Here is a 19,619-nt window from a genome sequence, read left to right as displayed (position 1 = left end):
AGCAGAGGAAGGGTGTGAAGACCCCTCCCCCTGAGGAAAAAGGAGCAGCAGAGACAGCATGTGATGGACTGACCCCTACCACCATCCCCTGTCCCCCTGCGCCACTGGTGGGGAAAAGGGAGGGAAAATCAGAAGCGAAGCTGTGCCCTGGGAAGAAGGCAGGTGTGGGTAGGAGATGTTTTAAGATTTGGGTTTCTTTCTTATTATCCTACTCTCATTTGTTTGGCAAGAAATTAATTCTTTTTTCCTAAGCCAGGTCTGTTTTGGCTGTGACAGTAACTGATGAGTGATCCCTCCCTGCCCTTACCTGACCCTCAAATCTTTCGTTATATTTTCTCTCCCCTGTCCAGCTGAGGAGGGGAGGGCTGGATCAGGTTGGCTGAGCACCTGGGGTGGATCTAGGGCTAACCCACCACAGCTGGACATTTCAGAGGACATTTGAGAATTAGTTTTTGAAGTTAAAAAATGAAAAAAGCAGAAGATTGTGGCAGGTGAAATTCCAAATGGTGGAATATTGATAGAGAGTGTTAATTAACACAGTGTTTATTCATGCTACATAGTGCATGTAATCAGTTACACTTCTAAATGAGGATTTGATTGCCCACTATTCCAAAGCATACCAGCACTTTCCCATCGTAAAGACAGGGAATCTGCCCATTTGTATTTGCTAAGTACAAGCAGAATGGCCTCTGGGAGGAGCATGAAACAGTACCAGAATAGAAATAGGAAATTTAAATATTCATAGAAAAGCTGCAACATCCTTTATGTCTGGATCTCAGCAAAGAAGGGTGTTGGTTTTTTCTTAGGGGGGGAGAGAGAATTATTGAATGTTATGCAGTCCACTGCACCTAATTTTAGCCACAGAATGAATCACCTTCTGGAAACATCTATCTCCTCCTTTGACTCTGCAGGGTATGCAGAAGACTAGGATAGATTATGTGACTAATATCTCAAACATCAAATTTGCATAAAATGACACAAGCCCCTTATCTTTAGAAAGTTTCTTCAGTAGACTGCCTCATCGTAGAGTCTAATTAGGAAATTTAATTTGGGTGATGTTGTAGAGGAAGAGTCCTTATATGAATATTTATAGGAAGCCTTCAGTAATCAGAACAATCTTTCAGCATGCTTTCAACTTGTAACAAGACCTAATCATGTGCTTAATTTTAAGAGGAAACTTTGTGTTTTCTTAAATCTTAGTACCCATAGGGCATTCTTCAGTGCTTCCCCAATAAAAGTTCGAGCTCCCAGAGACAAATCAGCAGTGTAGCACTGCGCTACGCAGCATTACTCCAGCTCCTATTTCAATGTTTGAAAAAATCTGACAAGATCCAGGGATCCTAAAGATTTCTGAGCTAAGTTCTTTCTCAAAACTTCCTGATATAAACCAATTCCATTCCTGAACTCTCCCTGTAACATTTTTTCGGCCTGACTTCACAAGGCAGAATTCATATTTATCTACCTCATAGAGAAAAGATATGTTTAGCTTATTCAGATATTTTCCTTGTAGTTTTGTTTATTGTTCTGGCTTATAACTTCCTGGGCAGCTCTTTGATTTAATAAGGAAGAAAACTATTTCCAAATAAAGCATTGCGTTTTTCATAGTGAAGTATATATATTTATCTCAGTTGAGTTTGGTCGTAGCTCACTTCAAGAAAGGAATAATCTCTATACACTGTCTTCCAGCATCTCACATTTCCCTTGCAGTTTAATGCCTACCATGTCTAACAGGAACACACGGACAATAAAAAGTAGATCTGTGTGAGTGTTGCAGAACTGACAGTTGAAACCTTCAGCCACATTCATACATGTCATTTAAATTGGGTTTGAGGAAGTCCATGACACTGTACCCAGAGGGAAACATTTGGACTCTGCATTAAACCAAAACAAAACTCATTGTGCAATTTCGTCAGCAAAAGCATTCATTGTGTGTCCCAGTGCCTGAGTCGCTGTGAGAGTGAGCTGTTGCAGTTGGGCTTGTTGCCATCCCAGCATGTGAAGTTTGAGATTTTTTTGCTTTGTTTTGTTTCTTGCAGCTGTATATTCTCCTGCCAAGCATCAAAAATCTTGAAGTAGTGCCAATCAGATACAGCTGAATTGCCTTTACTGCAGTAAGAAAAATTATCAGCATGCAATTTATTATTAGAATAGACCATTCTAAATTTTTACTCCCATTGCAGCAGACAGCTATATCCATTTTTGTATAAAAACTCACTCAGCACAAATAAAAGGCCAGCAGATTAGCTGGCTTTAAAACCATATCCTATTTTCAGCTGGACTCACTGGAGAGTGGACTTCAAGGACAGCCATGTCCAGTGCATTTAGTTGCACTTGGGGAACTCTCTCTCTCCCACACCTTGTATAAAACCAGTAAAACAAACTTATCATCAGTGGCTTAGGAACCTCGCTTCAGTGAGATTAATATTTCATTATTTGAGAGAACTACAATCACCCATTTAGCAGGGGTAAGCAGAAAACAAAAAATTAGTTCTACTGTAGCTCTAAGTTTACCCCAGGGCTCTCTGGATCCTATACCAATGGTGTTTCAGGAATTGTTTAAAATAAGATTTAAAAGAAAGCAAAACAAACAAAAAACAGCCACCAACCAAAAAAAAGCAAAACCAATACTATCAACATAAAAGTATTGATGCTCTGCATGCAGGATATGGTAACCACTTGCCACTTTGGGAATTATCTCCAAGAGCCTAAGGATTTGCAAGAGTTACTGTCAGCAATCAGAGGAGAACACACCCTGAGGGACCTTGGGAGGACCAAGGTCTGTTCTAATCTCTTGTAAACCCTTTCTTCCCCCCAGAGTGCCAAGTTATTTCTGGGATTCTAATGAATTCTATTAGGATTGCTGACTGCATCTTCTAGTTGTTTAACTAATCACCTAAGTCTAAGGTTGCTTTAACTAAGCCGCCTAAGTCAGAAAACACAAACATCCTCAGGATAGCTCAAACAAGTTGCAGAATGAAAGAAAAACTTATTGAAGTTTAAGGTTGTTTTAAAATAAAACCAATTCAAGTTACATTACTTATGAGAAAAACGAAGTTCAGGCCTCCCTTGGGCTAATAATTTTGAGGAGTTATTTTTAAAGCAGTGATACGAGCAGTGCTAAACAACAAGGTCTTGGGGTCATCACACACATCCTTATGGAGCCCTAGTTTCATTCAGTGTAACTGTGACTTTACCACATGCCAGGTTTGTGCTCAGATACTGGGTTGAAACACTAAACTGCACTGGAGTATCTCAGAAGAGAAGGGAAGCACAAAGATTTTGCTCTTGCACTTATAGAAGAAAGTAATCTTGAACTAATGCCTTTTTCTCTGGAGAGAAAAGTACATGCAAGCTGAAAGAGCAAATTCATCAGTGTTATTATATTTTAGGAAATATCAGCCAATCTTGCTGTGTCTGTTTGGGTAAGTGTTGCTGCAAGGTGGGAAGCAGACTCAGGAATGGATTTTAAGCTTTGTTAGATGTAACCCAGTTACTTCATTGGCTGAAGCATCCACACTGTCATTAGAAAGATCTCTGCTTTGGATATGTCCCCTCTGTGCCTGATGCATCCAGGCTAGAAAAGGGTAGAAAGAGGCTGAAGCCCTTGCTAATGTAGAGGAGATCCAATCTCCCAGAGAGCTCAGGCTGAGACAAGCCCATCATTATGTTACACAAGGACAGGCCAGATGCTGTACTAGCAACCTTTGAGAGGATTTTCATCTGCACTTAAATAACCATGAAAGCAAAATTTAATACATGGGTAACAAAACACAGCAGGGTCCACAATCATCAGAACTCTTGACTTTCTGGCCACTTTGCAGTTATCACAGAATCACAGAGTATGCTGTGTTGGAAGGATCATTGAGTCCAACTCCTGACCCTGCACAGCACCATCTCCAAGAGTCACACCGTGTGCCTGAGAGCATTGTCCAAATGCTTCTTGAACTCTGTCAGGCTGGTGCTCTGACCTCTTCCATGGGGAGCTGTTCCAGGGCCCAGGACCCTCTGGGTGAAGAACCTTTCTTTAATATCCAATCTAAACCTCCCCTGACAGAACTTCAGGCCATTCCCTTGGGTCCTGTCAGTGGTCACCACAGAGAAGAGATCAGTGCCCGCCCCTCCTCTTCCCCTCAAGAGGAAGCTGTAACTGCAGTGAGGTCCCCCTCAGTCTCACCCTCTCCTGGCTGAACAGACCAAGTGACCTCAGCCACTCCTCACATGGCTTCCCCTCAAGGCCCTTCACCACCTTTGTTGCCCTCCTTTGGATGTTCTTTGATATGCAGCAATGTTCTTTGATATGCAGCAACTAAAAAAAACAGCTTATTGAAATTATGCTACAGTAACACAGTCCCATCTATGTAAAGAAGAATAAAGGTTTGCAGTTGAACTGACGTTCTAACTACACCAGATCATCCAGGAATTATAACTTCCAGTGTTTAATTCTGCTTTTTGTGAGCAAGTCTTTCCTTTTGTTTTAAATTGCAGAATGATTCACTTTATTTTACTTATCATTCTGTTACTGTGTTATGAGAAGTCCATGTGCCAAAGCCTGCTCTGATTTCTTGAACTCAGCAAGAACTGATAGTATGATTCACCCTCTCCACATCTACCCAGATGACATTACCACTGTTCCAAATATGCACTATCAAACTGCATGTCAACATCCTGTTGGCTGGTCTAGAGTGTTGGACATTAGATTGGAGAGGAGGCAGTGGCTCCAAGACATTCTGCCTGATCTTTGGACATGATGATACTATAGAGTTACAAAGACTCTGCACCACGGTCCACTGAACTCTTGACCTTACACATCTTCCCTCCGTGGTGTCATTAAATGAACCACAGTTCATGGAAAGCCAAGAACCAGGCTACAGGGAAGATGAAGAGTCTCCTTATATTTCCTTTTCACAGAGAGATGGCACGTTTTGAGAAGTATTTGTATTGTAGTGACACTGGATGTTCACCTGAGCACAGACACAAATGGAAAAGAGCTTGGCCCAAATAAACTGACAGATTAAGTGGGGACCTTAAACAGGCACACTACATCCTTTAACTGCAAATGATTGTGCAATAAGGGAAAGCAGGGGATATACATGTTCCAGGGATAGGAATATATCCTGAAGGTTCAAGATGAAGTCAGAGGAGTGGTAAAAATAAAGCAAATGCCTGGGGTACAAAGTAGGAAGGAGAGTTGATCTCTTATCTCCAGGGTAAACCCTTCTCTTTTGGCCTCGTATGAGGGTCAAGAACTTGTTCAGTGTTATGAATGCAGACAGAAAATTCCTTCTCTGTGGTCCAAGGATTTCACAATCTTGTTGCATTTACAGTCACAGGCTGCATAGGCATCACATAAAACATGAGGTATACTAGCATCACAGTCCATCCTGGGCAATAAGTCTATATTGATCCCTTTTGCATCACAAAGGTTTCATTCTCCATGACATTACATCAGACCTGAGATGGTCCATACCGTCTATGGCCAGTATTCCTCACCCTTTCAGCACAAAAGTAAATGTGAAACAGAAAGGAAACAAGTCAGGGGGGAGAACACACCACAGGTTAACAAATAAATAACCTATTATTCCTCACAGAGATGGAGAGGAAGATAATCAGTAGAAAATAGTATTTCATGGGATATCCAGAGCCAAATGCTTTCCTATGAAGAATCCTTCCTTCAGGATTCAGCCTAGCAGTTAAATCTCTGCTTGTGTTGACCTGCACAAAGTCTTCAAAACCTAGGATTCCACCCAACCACACACAGCTCAGCAGCCTGGCATGTTTAAGACAGCCTGAAGTGTGTAGCCAGCAAAGGAGAGGAGAAAGCCAACACCACCTCTCCCACCAGCTGGCCAGGTGACCATGGCACGCAGCCCAGTGGGACGCATCACTGGCTCATCTGAATGTGGCCACCAGTACTGTCATGAGGCCCATGCTGAGCTCACAGCCAGACACAACTGCTGCTACATCCTCTCCTCAAACGTCCAGATGATGGATCCAAACACCTTCTCTGAAGTTTGCAGGCTGTGCAGGGCGGGCAGTGAAGAACATTACTGATAGCTTTCCAGTCAGCCTCTTTCAATCTTGCCACTGCTTTTACAGGATGAGATTACAGATTTTGCATCATGTTTTGCCATGAAAATCCATCACAGAGAGGGATTTCTAGTGTGATGTCCTGTTGTTGTAAGGCATAACTTCCTGAAGAGAGCCTCTTTCCTTTGTTTTATTTATTTATTTTCCTTCGAGTGCAGCCCAAACCCTCCCTTCCTGTTGGGAACAACAGCTGCAGCATGCTGTATCAGCTTGCCAAGCCTGAATGACTGTGAAATATCATTTATCTTGGAGCAAGATAGCATCAAAGAGAACAGCCATGTGGGCCTGACCATGCATTCATTACATAGCTGTGCTTAGGAGGAGTAGGATAAATTGCACTATCAGAGGCAAAAGAGGTCCCACTTCTGAGCTAACACTCTTGGACCTGAAAGCACTGTCACATCTGAAAGCACTACTGAGAAAAAAAGGGAATTTCATTTCCTTACTCAGAAAAACATTCTTTCGAAGGTTGGAGATGCAAAAGTATTCACCAGGGTAGGAAAGCAATACTTCTTCTGTAGGTTAATGGGAACACCATGGCCTCAAGATCAAGTAATCGGCTGATGAAAACCACAGAGCTGACACACACATTTCCTAGCATACCTGTGTTATCCCACAGATGTGGTGAATCCTGTATGAATGCCACAGTCCTTAGACAAAAATTGCTTTCAGATACCCTTCTGTTATTTTCTCCCTTTAACCCTTTTGGGGAGCTTTTGTTTCTTGCCAGAAGCAACTGCTGTTTAAAGATTAGGAGAGTTCAGTCAAATTGAAAAGTAATGATTAATCACACATTTTCCCCACCAGTGCTCCACTCCCATCTTTTGTTCTGGGTTCCCTTGGTGCCTCCTGTCCCCCAGGACCAGTTGGCTTATGCTGGGATGCTTTTTTGTTTAGTGCCCAGTCTCAGGCTCCTCCGGAAGCGTGCTGGGCTGCATGGTGCTTCCCTTATCAACATCACATATTTCCCATTAATGACAAGTGGAAAAGGTCAGGCAGGTCTCTTTAATGGCCTGTTTGAGGGCAAACAACAGCCCTGGGAAATGGCTTTCTGATTTCTGGGAATCCCAGTCTATTCAATAAGCAAAGAAAGAAGTCCCAAGAAGATAACAAGGGGTTAAAGGGGACTTCCCCATGTGGGTTTGGTTCTGCCAGAATCCTCTTATAGAAACTTGGGCAAAACTTCCAGTGATTTTGGTGGTGGGAGAGTAGCTTTAATAAGAACACAGACAGATGCAGGAAGTGTTGCACAGATGCAGAGGGGTTAAGCACCCGGAGCAAATCATGCATGCCGTTTTCAGTAGTTTGCCACAGAATTCTTAAGAAGCTCCAGACAACTGGCTCTAATGTAATAAAGGCATCACTACCACCATGCTTCAGTTCATCTGCAGCAGCTAAGTTCTCAACAGCAGTTCTGAAATTTCTTGGGGATCAAAGGATCATAGAATCATACAATGGTTTGGGTTAGATGACCTTAAAGATCATCTAGTTAACAACCCTCCTGACATCTTCCACTAGACCAGGTTGCTCAAAGCCCACTCAACTTGTGCTTGATCAGGATGATGAAAGATTTAAATGTAAAAATATTGCACGACAACAATTCTCATGCCCCAGAACAGAAAGCCCCAATTTTACCTGTGCACATTGTGTTTCTTACACAGAAGAAGCAGTAATCAAAAACATGCCCATCAGTATTTTCATAGAGAAGCTTTCGGGTGTAAATGAATGTCACGCTATAGAGCTGAAGCCAGTGGAGCAACGTCAGGAGTTTTTCCTATTATTTCACTGTCTTTGTTTTGTGCCTTGCTTTGCTCTATCACTAAATGTTCCAGAGCTCTCTACCATGAGCCCAGAGTGTGGAAATGCTGACTGAAGTAGTTTACTGCATCCATGCTCACAAACAAGCTGTTATTTGCCGTTGGCATGTAAATAAGTCACTGTTCTTTCCATCCTATAGCTGTTAAATAAATACTGTGAGCCAAGTTCACAGCACTGATTTCTTGTAGGAGGTCACTGAGATGATTTCACAGAAATATCCTGTGACAATTTTGCAAAACAGGATGGTCCCAGCCTGAATTTCATTACTCTGTTTTTTTCCACTTCCATCCTGATGGTTACTGTGTTTTTGCTGTCACAGGCAGGCTGTTAATTCATCCTGACTCCAGAACAGACACCAGGAAAATGGAAACTTTGTCCATTCTTCTTAGTGTTTAAGGCATATGTATTAAAATTACTTGTATTCTGGTATGACCTAGAAATCCTAGTCCATGTCAACTACAGACTCTGTATGCACACTTACAAGAACTTCATGCCACTGACTGCAGTACAGCATGCAGACAGCCAAACAGATAGCTTTAAACGGCAGCTATATAAACAAGGCAGCTGGCAGCCTAGATCAGGCTGAAAAACTTGCAGTGGAGTATGAATAAATTCACCTCTGCAGACCAATAAATACATCTTATTTATAAATAACACCTGCCTGTACATTAAAATAAAAATAACAAGACTAGGGAGACGCCAGGTGTCTCATCTTTATCCTACCAATGGCAAACTGGGGCAGAGATTAAATGTTTTGTCAAAGGTGCCATAGGAAGCCTGAGTCAGAGCCATGACTGGAGCTACCTGTGCCTCAGCCTGTGCTGCAGCCACAGGTTCCTTCTTGTTGAGCAGTGTAGATTCATGGTATATGCTGACATAACTACTCTGACCCAGTAAATGTCATCCTCAATTTTCACCTGTTAAAAGGACAGAATCAGTCAGACTGTGAGTGTTAAGGGGGATGCTGGGCAATGAAAATTGGAAGTCCTACTTTCAATCTTACGCACTAATGGTAGACATTTTAGGAAAGGGAGTCAGCAGCAAGTTTTGCACTTAACAGGAATAACATCAACAGCAGTGGATAGGGGTTTGGGAAGTGGATTTAATAGGTGAGTCTGGATTTGGCTAAGAATGAAAAGAGCATTTTCTTTCCACTGGTTGCTGGCTAATAAAAGCAAAGGGGTGGAATACATCCAACTTGCAAAACTTGAATACAGTTACTGCTATCTGCAAATGGGTGCCCCTCCCCGCTCATGTGAGCTACACAGGCAAAAGAGAATGACACATGTGCTGTTTCCTTTTCCAGTTGTAAAGGGGTCAGGAGCCAGGCAAGGAGAGCCTGAACAAGAGGAGCATTTTCCTGGGTTCTTCCAGCTGTTCTGCTCAATCCCGCCGTCAGTTCTGAGCAGGGAAGAGAGACTGTCAACACAAATAAGGCATTTTTCAAAGGCGTAAATTATGAGTTCCCAAAACAATGCGACATCTCAACCACGTGAGTACCCTTACCCCCCCTCCCCCTTACAGTAAGAGTGGGTTTTTCAGTCTGTCGCTGAAGGAAAAGATTGTCTAATGCATTTCATATGGGGGAGAAAAAGAAAAAAAGGAATGCCTGAGACCGATCCTGAAGGAAAGAAGTTGTGAAGAAACTGTTTTTTTTCTTAATTCTTTGTGTTTGTGTGTGCGCGTGTGTGAGTGAAGAACTGAAGCAGGCTCTGCAAACTCCGGTTCCTGAACAGGACCGAGAAAAGTTAGTAACATTTCCGCCTAAACCCCAGCTTAGAAAAGCTTCATTTGAATGTTTTTCCCTCCCCCCGCCTTCAGGAATGAAGTTATAGAGCATTTTGAAAGCGTAGTGACGCTTTTCTAAGATAGTAATGGTGCTGCTCAACTTGCGTTTAGAGTCTCAAGCTGTCTGTGTGTAACATGAGACGCAAGCCACAAACTGGCAGTCTATATTTAAAGCCACAATGTGTTTCTGCTCCTGGAAATTTAGAAACATGGGCTTAAGGACAAGCAAATTAGTTTTTCAGCAAGAGAGGGTACAGGAGGGCAAGTCCTCTGTTTGCATAACTCCACATATTTCAGTAAATTTTAAGAAAGTCAACAGTCAAGTGAGAGGCTCAGCTGCAGTATGGTAGTGTTCATTTTGGGACAGTATTAAAAAGAAAGGAGAGGGAAAGGGGGTGGATTATGATTTGATAAGCTGAAAAAACTCTTGAGTTTTTGGTGCTGCAATATATCTTTTTTAATTTTTTCCGTATGGTTTTGTGTGATCTTTCCTGTTTTAATTCAAGAAAGTACGTTTGTTTTATTTTTAATAAATAAACTGCCAATAGCAGAATTATTTATCATACCATGGTATCAGTAATGAAGGCAGAAAGTACAGACAGCACTGCTGGGAGCAACCTGCAGTCCAGGGTACTTTTTCTGTATGGCTGCAGACATTGACAATGTTTCCCAAGCTTTGAATGAGGCAGGCTGATCCAGCAGAAAAGACACAGCAAGCAGAACCTCTGTAATCTCAACCAGCAGTTTCTAGTTACTCTTTAGTCCTTTTTGTGAGTTCTAACCAACAAGAAAGATTAGATGCTACCTTTATATTTTATTCTACTTCATTCTGCAGTTCAGAATATTATAGCTTGTTTTCAATTGCAGCTTGTTTTCTGCTATAGACAGGAAAGATACAGGCAGGCTAATTCAGGATTCTGAGAGCTTGGGTTTGGAAGAGCTTGAGTAAATTACTGCTATTTCTGCTCTCCAAGCGTGTCCGGGAGGGTGGTCATGACTCACTGAGGTTCTTCTTGTGTATTGTGAAATACCAACAAGGGTCCAGAGCCAATCTTGTTTATTTAGTGACAGGCTTGGCCAAGTGACATATGCAGGATCATCTCTACAGTCCTGAATACATTAAAAACCACTTCTCTGGCAGACCCAGGTTGTCAGACCCCACAGAAGGCCCTAGGGGAAAACCAGATAAGGAGCTAGTGCCCCAAGGGGCCTTTTGTCTGTTCATAATGAAAAAAGGCGGATGCACCAGGTTCTCTTGTTTTTCTCCAAAATGTGGACAGGAATTCTCAACTTGAACTATTTTAAGATCATATGACTCTCTGTGAGAATAAATGGCTTGCAATCCAGCTAGAAGAAGTATTCTGGCTGAAAAATAGTTACAATATATTCTTTTCTTTAGTTGTTGGGGTTTTTTGTTGGTTTTTTTTTTTTAATTATATGGATCCAATTTATAGATTAAGAACAAAAGTTAGAGGTGAGTCTGATAATACCATATTTCTGTATAATGCAAACTTGGTGCATTGATAATGGTTGAGGTTTTGAGGGAAGGTCTTTGGGAAAAGGGTCTTATTGCCTAGTAAAATTCCTGCTCTTTTTGCAGGAAACAAGACAAGAAACAATTGAAAGTTCAGTGTATTGACAGGCACTGCGCAGCATGGACAGCAGATGTTTGCCAGAGAGGCAGAATAATTGGGAAAACAAATTTGTTTCATAGCCACAGTGAAAATCTTTGAGATGGGTGTGAAAATGCATAAAAAAATCATCAAATACTTCTGACTTTACTGAACATATTAATTCTTTGCTGAATACTTGCAGGTGAGCCCACAGAGCAGCTGCCAACTGACTGAACAGTGTTAAGTTACCTATTGCTCATGTTCTTTGCTTATCTCCTTGTATTCACGCACAGCTGATAAGAAATTTTTATTCATTCTATAAATGCAGTATGATCCTGTCAATCCAGTGGGGACCGGACTACTGTTTCAGATTTTAAGTATTCAACTCTGTGAACACTGTAAATGTATTCTGCCTCCATATGGGGATGCCCCACTGTCTCACCTTGGGCACTTCCCATGCCCAGCTCAGATATCCACCAGATATCTGGGTAGGCTCTCTGTACACATAACAGAAGCCAGGGAGACAGTAACTCTGGGATGCATTTGCTTCCTGCTCAGATTGTACAAGCAGTAGCTGCCTGACTTACTATGAAACCTGAGGAACTCCACAGGTCTGGCAATCTCAATTCAGCTGGCAGCGTTTGCCCTCTTCCTTTTAGACAGCAGTGACCCTATTTTGAGGCAGCGGGACAGCTCAAATGAGGTGAAGGACTAGGACAATAAACGTCACCAGGTCAAAGGTTCAGCCTGGGGAGGCAGTGATCCATGCAAAACCATCTTTATGGGTGAAACGTGTCCATCACCTTGGAGAAGGTGCTCTGCAATTGACAGGATTTAATCTGTACCCAGCAGGCTGGGAATGTTTGTCTGGGGCCTCTTATACTTCAAATGCCAGCTGTCAAAGGAGTTAGTGGTTAAGGAGAGCAGTTTGTGGACGCTTCTCTTCCTCATCACCCATCAACAAACAAGGTCCTCCTGGGTGGATAGGGAAGCAGTGTGATGTGTTCAGTGAAGAAGACTTGGCCCAAAAACAAACCAAGAAGTAAGGCTGATCCTCAGGCCATGCCCCAGCTGCAGAGGGAGGAAGAGGGTGAGGAACAGTGTGAAGTAAAGCCAGCCTTCTGAGCTGTGTGCACTCCGTCTGCATTGCCAGCTGTCCTCCAGCAGTAACCCAGGCACTGCCCTGCTCAGGGGAGCCGTCTGGTGCTGCCTCTGTTTTACAAGCAGGAGGTCTCAGCTCCATCAGGCTAAGCTTCTCCACCTGCCCCAATGAAACCTACAGCTTCTGGCAAAATGAGTCATGTGTGGGTGGGCTGTCCCCCAGAGAGGCTGAGACCTTGCAAAGGTGGCCTCAGACAAGGGCAGAGTGACTTATAGTTGTGAATGGGGAGTGTGGTTCTGAGAACAGCCTTGCCCCATCTTAACTCATGATGAGATATATTTCGGTGCTGCAAACTGGTCCTTTACATGTTCCTGGAGCAATACCACTTGCCTTTCACACATGACCTGGGAAAAGTCTTGAATGAACCCTGTAGGCTTTTAATTATATTATTCACACCTTGGCAATATATGTGATTTCATTGCCCTTAATCAACAGAAGTGCTTGCCTGTGACAGTGAGTGATAAACTAAAACAGAGGTATTGATTATGAAAATCTGGTCTTCACTGGTAAACCTGTGAGCATTTATACACAAGGAAACCTACAGATTATAATAACCTCTCATTTTTAGCACAGAAATCTCAAAACATATCCCACAAGCATTTATGTAAATTGAAAGTCTCTGCTTGTATGTTTGTTTCCCACCACTGTGCATATGAATTGGAAAATTTGGCTTTATACCCCAGGGCTATCCTGACACCCTCACCATCTGACATATTTATGTGAAAGCCTGGGAATTGAAAGGCTCAGAATGCACCTGAAATTTCAGTAATTAACAGCAGTAATGTTGGCAAACCACTGAACTGGAGAGAATAGGGAGGATGTCGACCCAAATAGGAGTCTGCTGGTTTAAAATACTCAATTTTCAGCATTGCTGGGCATCATTTAAAAAAAAAAAAATTACACAGTAGATGTTAAAGATCCAGGTTATGGCTAGTTGTGTGCTTAAGCCTGTTAATATTACAGAATTATGCAGTGTCTGCATCTCATTGCTGATACTGCTGCACCTTTCTTTCTAGGCTCTTGTGTAATATACCCTGTAGCCATCACTGCTCAAATGACTGAGTCCAATCAGCAAAGTCTTTTGTGAAACAGGCTTCCAGGACTGCATTCTCTAATGAATGTCTGTTTGTGTGTGTGCTCTGTGCAGTGCCTGTCTCTATTGTCAGGGAGGGATTAGTATTCCTATAGCATAGAGAAATTCACGCCAACAGAGGGATCTGATTGTGCTAGGTGCTGTACAGTCACCTCTTCTTCAAAAGGCTGGTGAAAAGGAGAGATTACAGGTGGGAGAGAAATGACTGCTCTCCATAGACACTGCTGGGGAGTCCGCTTTTAGCTGGGAAAAGCTGGGGAGGTAGGAGTTGGTTTGATTCCAGTAGATCCACTGGGGCAACAGCTCTTTGCTTCCCACTCCCTAATTTTTTAATGCATGCTCAGGGAAAAAAAACATAGCTCAGAAGACATTTAGCAACTGCCCTGTTTGTTTCCCACAGAAAGACCAGAAAACTTTTGAAAACAGCATTTGGCTTAAGTAGGAACTTTGTTTACAATTTTTTGTTTCTCATACAAGTTGTGATAGAAAATGCATGAAAAACCCAGATGCCACAGTGACAAAAATGTAAGAACACCTTAGGAGGGCAAGTATTGGGGCAGTAGACAATTGTGTTTTACTTACTTAATTTCCTAAATCAGATGTATTTGACAGCATTACCCCAGCAATGAGTCAATGAAAGATTCACCAGCTGCTAAGCATTCTGAAAAACTACTTGGAGAATGGAGAAAAGTGTCACTTGGAGAAATCAGGTCTGGTTTGCCAACAATTTATGGACACGAATGGAGGAAAGGCCTCTCTTCTCTGGGTAATTTATTTGTAACTGATAACTCAACTGCAGCAAGTAACGATACTGCAATGCTATAACAACAGACATGCAGCTCATAATTTGTAGCTGAAATAAGGTCTGGACTCCTTTGTTTCTCCAAGAGTCAGCATGATCTAATTCACACCAGATTCCTATCTCTGCTATGTTAGCATGGAAATCAAACACATTGCCTGTGATATGCTGTTCCCTTATTGCAGATGTACCTTGCACGTGTAGTTTCACCAATGAGACAGCTGGCTAAGTGATTTTCCTCTTAATTAATCATCTCATATGCAAAGGAAGCCAGTTTCTCATATCTTCTTCTCTTCTGACATATGTTTCACCACAGGGTTCTTCCTGATGAAGCAGAAAACTTCACTTAAAATCTCAATGGGTTAAACTTGTTCTGCTGCATTGGAGTTTTAAAGTGGCTTTTTTTCCTTTCCTCTGCCTCCCTTTTTCATCTTAAGAGGGGAAAAAAAGTCGGTTACTTCATGAGGGTCTCTACCTCTTTCTTCTTCAGATAAGCCCTGAAACAGAGTTAAGCTTTTTATCAGTAAGTTGCAGGGGGGTTTTTGAACACACCCTGAGACAGTTCTTTGTTATTGTGAGTGATAAATGCCTATTTTACTGGGGACTGCATGTTTAAAGTATCTAGTTTTATGAGGCAGTCCACACCATAAAGAACATATGTGACAAGGTCACAGCCATGCAGAATCAGACATCAAATCCTTACATATGTGTAGGTGTTTAGAGTTGCAAGCAGAGACTCTTTCAGTAACACCAAACCTAGAAAACAAGTTTGAATTCTGTCTGTACACACACATATGCACACCCAAAGTGTATGTGTATACAATATACCAGATATCTGTATGCATACATATACAAGGACACACATATTTATACACACCACCCTTTCCACTACTTTTATGGCTTTATTTGTTCAGATTTATATCCCTCTTCTAGCTCATCTGTGCTGGGAGAATTTGGTAGCTGCATCTTTAGGACAGTTTTCTAGAAACACTGATAAGATTAGTATATTCATACTGAAATTATTCTTTAAAAAAAACTAAACCCCTTTGGAAACACTCATATTATGTAATTCTGTGTCCCACTCAAACAGTTGAGAAGATTCATTTATACTGGAATGGATTTTACAGAATTGTTATTCCAGTTTAACTTTTTTTTTGGTAGGCAAACTTCTTCTCTGCTCTTCAGCTCATTTCCTTTGAAAAGTGTTCTCACTAACACAAAAGCAAGATGCTTCTTGTCTACTAATTGGATGTTTCAAAAATTTCAGTCACTTAAGAAGGAATGAAAAAGTGGGTCTTGATGGCTGACTTTAGATAAACCAAATAATCCTTAAGTAAAACAAATAGCCCACGAATCACTTAACACAAAGTGTTAAATCACAAAACACAAGTGATTGAAGAGTTACATGTATGAATTAATAGAGGGAAAAAATATTCCTAGTGGATTGTGAAGAGTTACCATAAAAATGTAGTAATCCAAGAGTTCAGGAAACTTGTGTACATATTCAAAAATCCTGATGTTTAAAATGACATGCTGGATTTTTATATTTTATTTCTGTCTTCTAGGATATATTGTTGAATTCTGCTTTCAAGATTTTCATAGCATATATTAGGGCTAGAAATTTACCAGTTTATTATGAAACAGTCCAGTCTTTTATTTCCTGAAACTTCTATAACCAGCACTCATGAGCTAGCTGAGATTGTTCTTCTAACTATCAATGGTTCATTCAAGTGTAATGAGCACAGTTCCAGTCCCATCCAACAAAGCAAGCAGGAAATTAAATCCTTGATGTATCTGTGGCCTCTCTCACACCTGCTCTCTCATGTTGTCTAGTTGAGATATCCTCTGCACCTCCTAATCCCACCTGTCTGTCCTGTTCTCAGCCCACAAGTAAATGGTCATATCTGAACATACAAAAGACACAGGTCCCAGCTGATAAATGCCATTTCCCCACTTCTTTCAAGGACCTTCCACAGTTCTGCCAGTGGGAAGGAAGAAAAGAACAGGACAGGAAGACATAGATCTTTCCCTGTCACCATCTGGGCTGAGGCTTTGTTTCCTCTGGGACTTGCCCCCTCTTCCACTCTCTCCCCCTCTTCTCCATTGATTTCTCTTTGCTCTCTCATCTTCACAGCTTGCTATGAAACAACACCTCCCCTCTCCAGATCTTTCCTCTCATCACATAGCAATTTTTATTTACAACTGGGACATGCTTTTTACATTCTGGATCACACGACCGGGAGAGATGATTATTGTCTGTCTCTTTTGAATTTCCATAATTACGTCAATGGCCTTTGAGTTTTGGACTCTGTTGCACAAAAATCCAGTTTTGCCTTAATGAACTCATAGAGAAATTTTTTTTTTAGTTTAGAGAAGCCTATGCTACCAGTTACTAAGGGCAGTTAAGCCCTTGGTGCAAATAGGGGCTATACACAGGATGAGGCTGTATCTCTCTCTACAGAAAACCCTGAATAAAGTGCTGAGTACACCAGGAACCAAATCTCCAGTTGGGAACCCCTTTTCAGCTTCCCCTTTGCTTTGGGGAAAAAGGGGTTTTCTACAAAACCACTCAGTGTGCTCTGAACACTCTGTCACTTTTCCTGTCACTCATCCTATCCCTGCTCCAGTCATGAAGAAGAGTGAACAGCTTCTGCTAACATCACCAAGGCCAAGAAGAACACCACCAGGTCAGGGAGAAGAAGGCCAGGTTGGCTGGGGCTTTGAGCAACATGGTCTAGTGGAAGATGCCACTGACCATGGGGGTGTGGTTTGAAACAGATGATCTTTAAGGTCCCTTCCAACCCAACCCATTCTATGATTATATGATTCAAAGGGTGCTTGGTAGGTCCTTCTCGTGAAGGCTGTGTACCCCTAATGTGAAGAAACAAATTCTTTTGAAACCTTGCTGTGCCTTTGGCACGTTACCATCTCCCACTTAGAGCTGTCTACTCCTCATACCTAGAGCTCAAGCAATGGTTAGTGTGACTGGACCCATGAACATCCTCAAAAAATGAAAAATACCCTTCTATCTCACCTTTTTTATAACTGAATGGATCTGGTTCCTCGAAACACCTTTCCTCAAGTTAACCATCCCACATCCTGACCCAAGAACCCAGATCTGATTTCTACTTGCTGTACAGGGGACAATTTGAACTTACTTCAAATCCAAGCCATTACCACAAGGGTAGTGATGCATGCTAACTTGGCATGGCGAGAGATGGAAAAGATGGTGTTGTTCAGCCCTCAAAAGAAGCTGGTTTTTTTTCAAAGCCTTGGTTATCTAAGTCTTTCCTCTGTTTCCAGGTCTCCAATTAATGTCTCCTTCCTACTTATGGTTAATAGCAAGCTTTCCTTTCACATCCTTTCCATTTCCTCTTGACAAAATACAGTCTTCATTGCAAAAGTGTATCCTTTTTATTTTGTTTAGTCTGTAAATTTATCAGGACAGAATGATCTCTCCTTCTATCTCCTTTCTAAACAAAAATCACCAAATAATTATTTGACACTTTGGTGCTCATGTGGCACTGACAACATCTGTCTTCTCAAGCTACCTCACCAAGTTGCTGATTCTGGACAGAGATTTCAGCCTCCTGAAGTATGAAGATATAATTCAAAAAACAACCTTCAGTATGACATCAACTGGTAATGCATATCAAGCTGAAAGGATTTAGGGGTTTCTCCTTGAAAATATTTTTCCCCTAAACACATTTTTTTGTATTCTCTGAGATAGTCTCTGGACTGTGGAGATCAAAGCAAGCTGGAAACCCAGCAGAGTTTTTAAGTGCATTAAAGGTACAGTGTTTCAAAGCCACATGCCTGAACATTTAAGCACCATGGAAGAAATGGAGTAGCAGGTGGTAATACATGTAAACATGATTGTTATAATCTTAATACTTTACAATTTGTCAAAGCCTAACTGTGTGACAAAAAGCCAAAACAAAGGATGCTGTGTGCACATGCAGACACACAGGAGAGCATAAAACCCAAGGACACCAGCCAGCTTTGGGTTTTCCCTTTCAGCCACATTTTTGATCTTGTAAGTCATTTACAGTAATAAGGATGTGGATTTACCAGACTTATGTGGAACCTGGCAAATCTGAGCGTGGAGTGAGTGCTTCTTGGGAGATTTGAATACAGAAACATAATTCTCTGCTGCACTTCTTTTTTGCAGAGGTAAAGAGTATAAAATGCCATCCACCATAGAGCAGTGGCATATTGTGAATGTCTGTGTATTGTGAATATATAGAGAGAGACACAGTCTATAATGTTCCTCACTTAGCAACTGAGACATTATAGAAATATTTTCAGATGCTTTCACAGAGCCAAAGTGAGACAAAATGAGACTACTTTTCTTTTTATTACTCCTAAAGAAATGAGAAAATATCAAAAAAGGGTGCCCGCCAGATCCAACCCCTTTCCTACCATAAGTTTTGGTACATGTTTTCTGTACAGCTGTAGCTGTAAACAGAAGGCTTCATCACCTGAGATCACCTGAGGTCCTGGCCTGTAAACAAATAGTCAACCATTTCTGTGTCCTTCCCGTTTCTGCATTTTCTTGGGAAATGCCTTCCTTACTGCAAGCTGCCATTACAGTGCTGAAATCAGTGTTGTTGAGGTCCTTGTACCCTGGAACTTGAGATTGCTCATATTGATTTTATTGGACTTTGTATCAGAATTTGCTGATTTCAGACCATAAGTTTTTAATACTGCTCTGCTTCAAATGCCTTGGTTTAGTTCACAGCAGCCTCATCTACTATCAGCACAGATTTTAATGAAGGCAAAGTGATTTATCAATGGTAACTAGAACTCTTGTAGGAAACACTATTGAAAACAGGGGGTAGTGGGAAGCAAATAAAGATAAACTGATCCTGTATGCTCCTAAAGAAGGCTCCTGAGCTCATTCTCCCTGTGGATTAATGATCCATAAGGGACTCTTTGTACCAAGGAGGAGTAAATCACCCCTCCTGCTTTTGGCAGGCAGGAACGTAACTGGGGAGATAAATGCTTTTACATTTCTCTGAACTTTGCTTTTGCTCCTGGGGTAAAAGATTTCCCCTTCTGGAATCCATTAAAATCTGTGAATCTCAGACAAAGACTCTTCTTCCTCCTCCCATGGTCTGTGTGATATGCTTAATCTCTACATCCTGGGGACATAACCATTTGTGAGCTGGAAACAGAGCATAAGCTGAGCCCTTCTTCTCTTGAGGTACCTCCTCTGGCTTCCTTTGCTTGCAATGAATGAAACCTTTCATTTCAGCG

At 41.6% G+C, this 19,619-nt stretch overlaps 1 protein-coding gene across 1 annotated transcript in view; it reads left to right on the top strand.

The window, feature by feature from the left end:
* The first annotated feature begins 9,176 nt into the window (after positions 1 to 9,176).
* Positions 9,177 to 19,619, top strand: part of GYPC (glycophorin C (Gerbich blood group)) — a 28,531-nt gene continuing 18,088 nt past the window's right edge. The window contains exon 1 of the mRNA XM_008644839.2: positions 9,177 to 9,397. Within this exon, the coding sequence (XP_008643061.1) occupies positions 9,364 to 9,397 (34 nt within the window). The 5' untranslated portion in view covers positions 9,177 to 9,363. The remainder of the gene's footprint in view (positions 9,398 to 19,619) is intronic.

The sequence above is a fragment of the Corvus brachyrhynchos genome, unplaced genomic scaffold (assembly GCF_000691975.1).
Source record: "Corvus brachyrhynchos isolate BGI_N302 unplaced genomic scaffold, ASM69197v1 scaffold452, whole genome shotgun sequence".
NCBI classification, from domain to species: domain Eukaryota; kingdom Metazoa; phylum Chordata; class Aves; order Passeriformes; family Corvidae; genus Corvus; species Corvus brachyrhynchos.
Note: the sequence above shows the minus strand (reverse complement) of the source record. Positions and strands in the feature narration are given on the sequence as shown.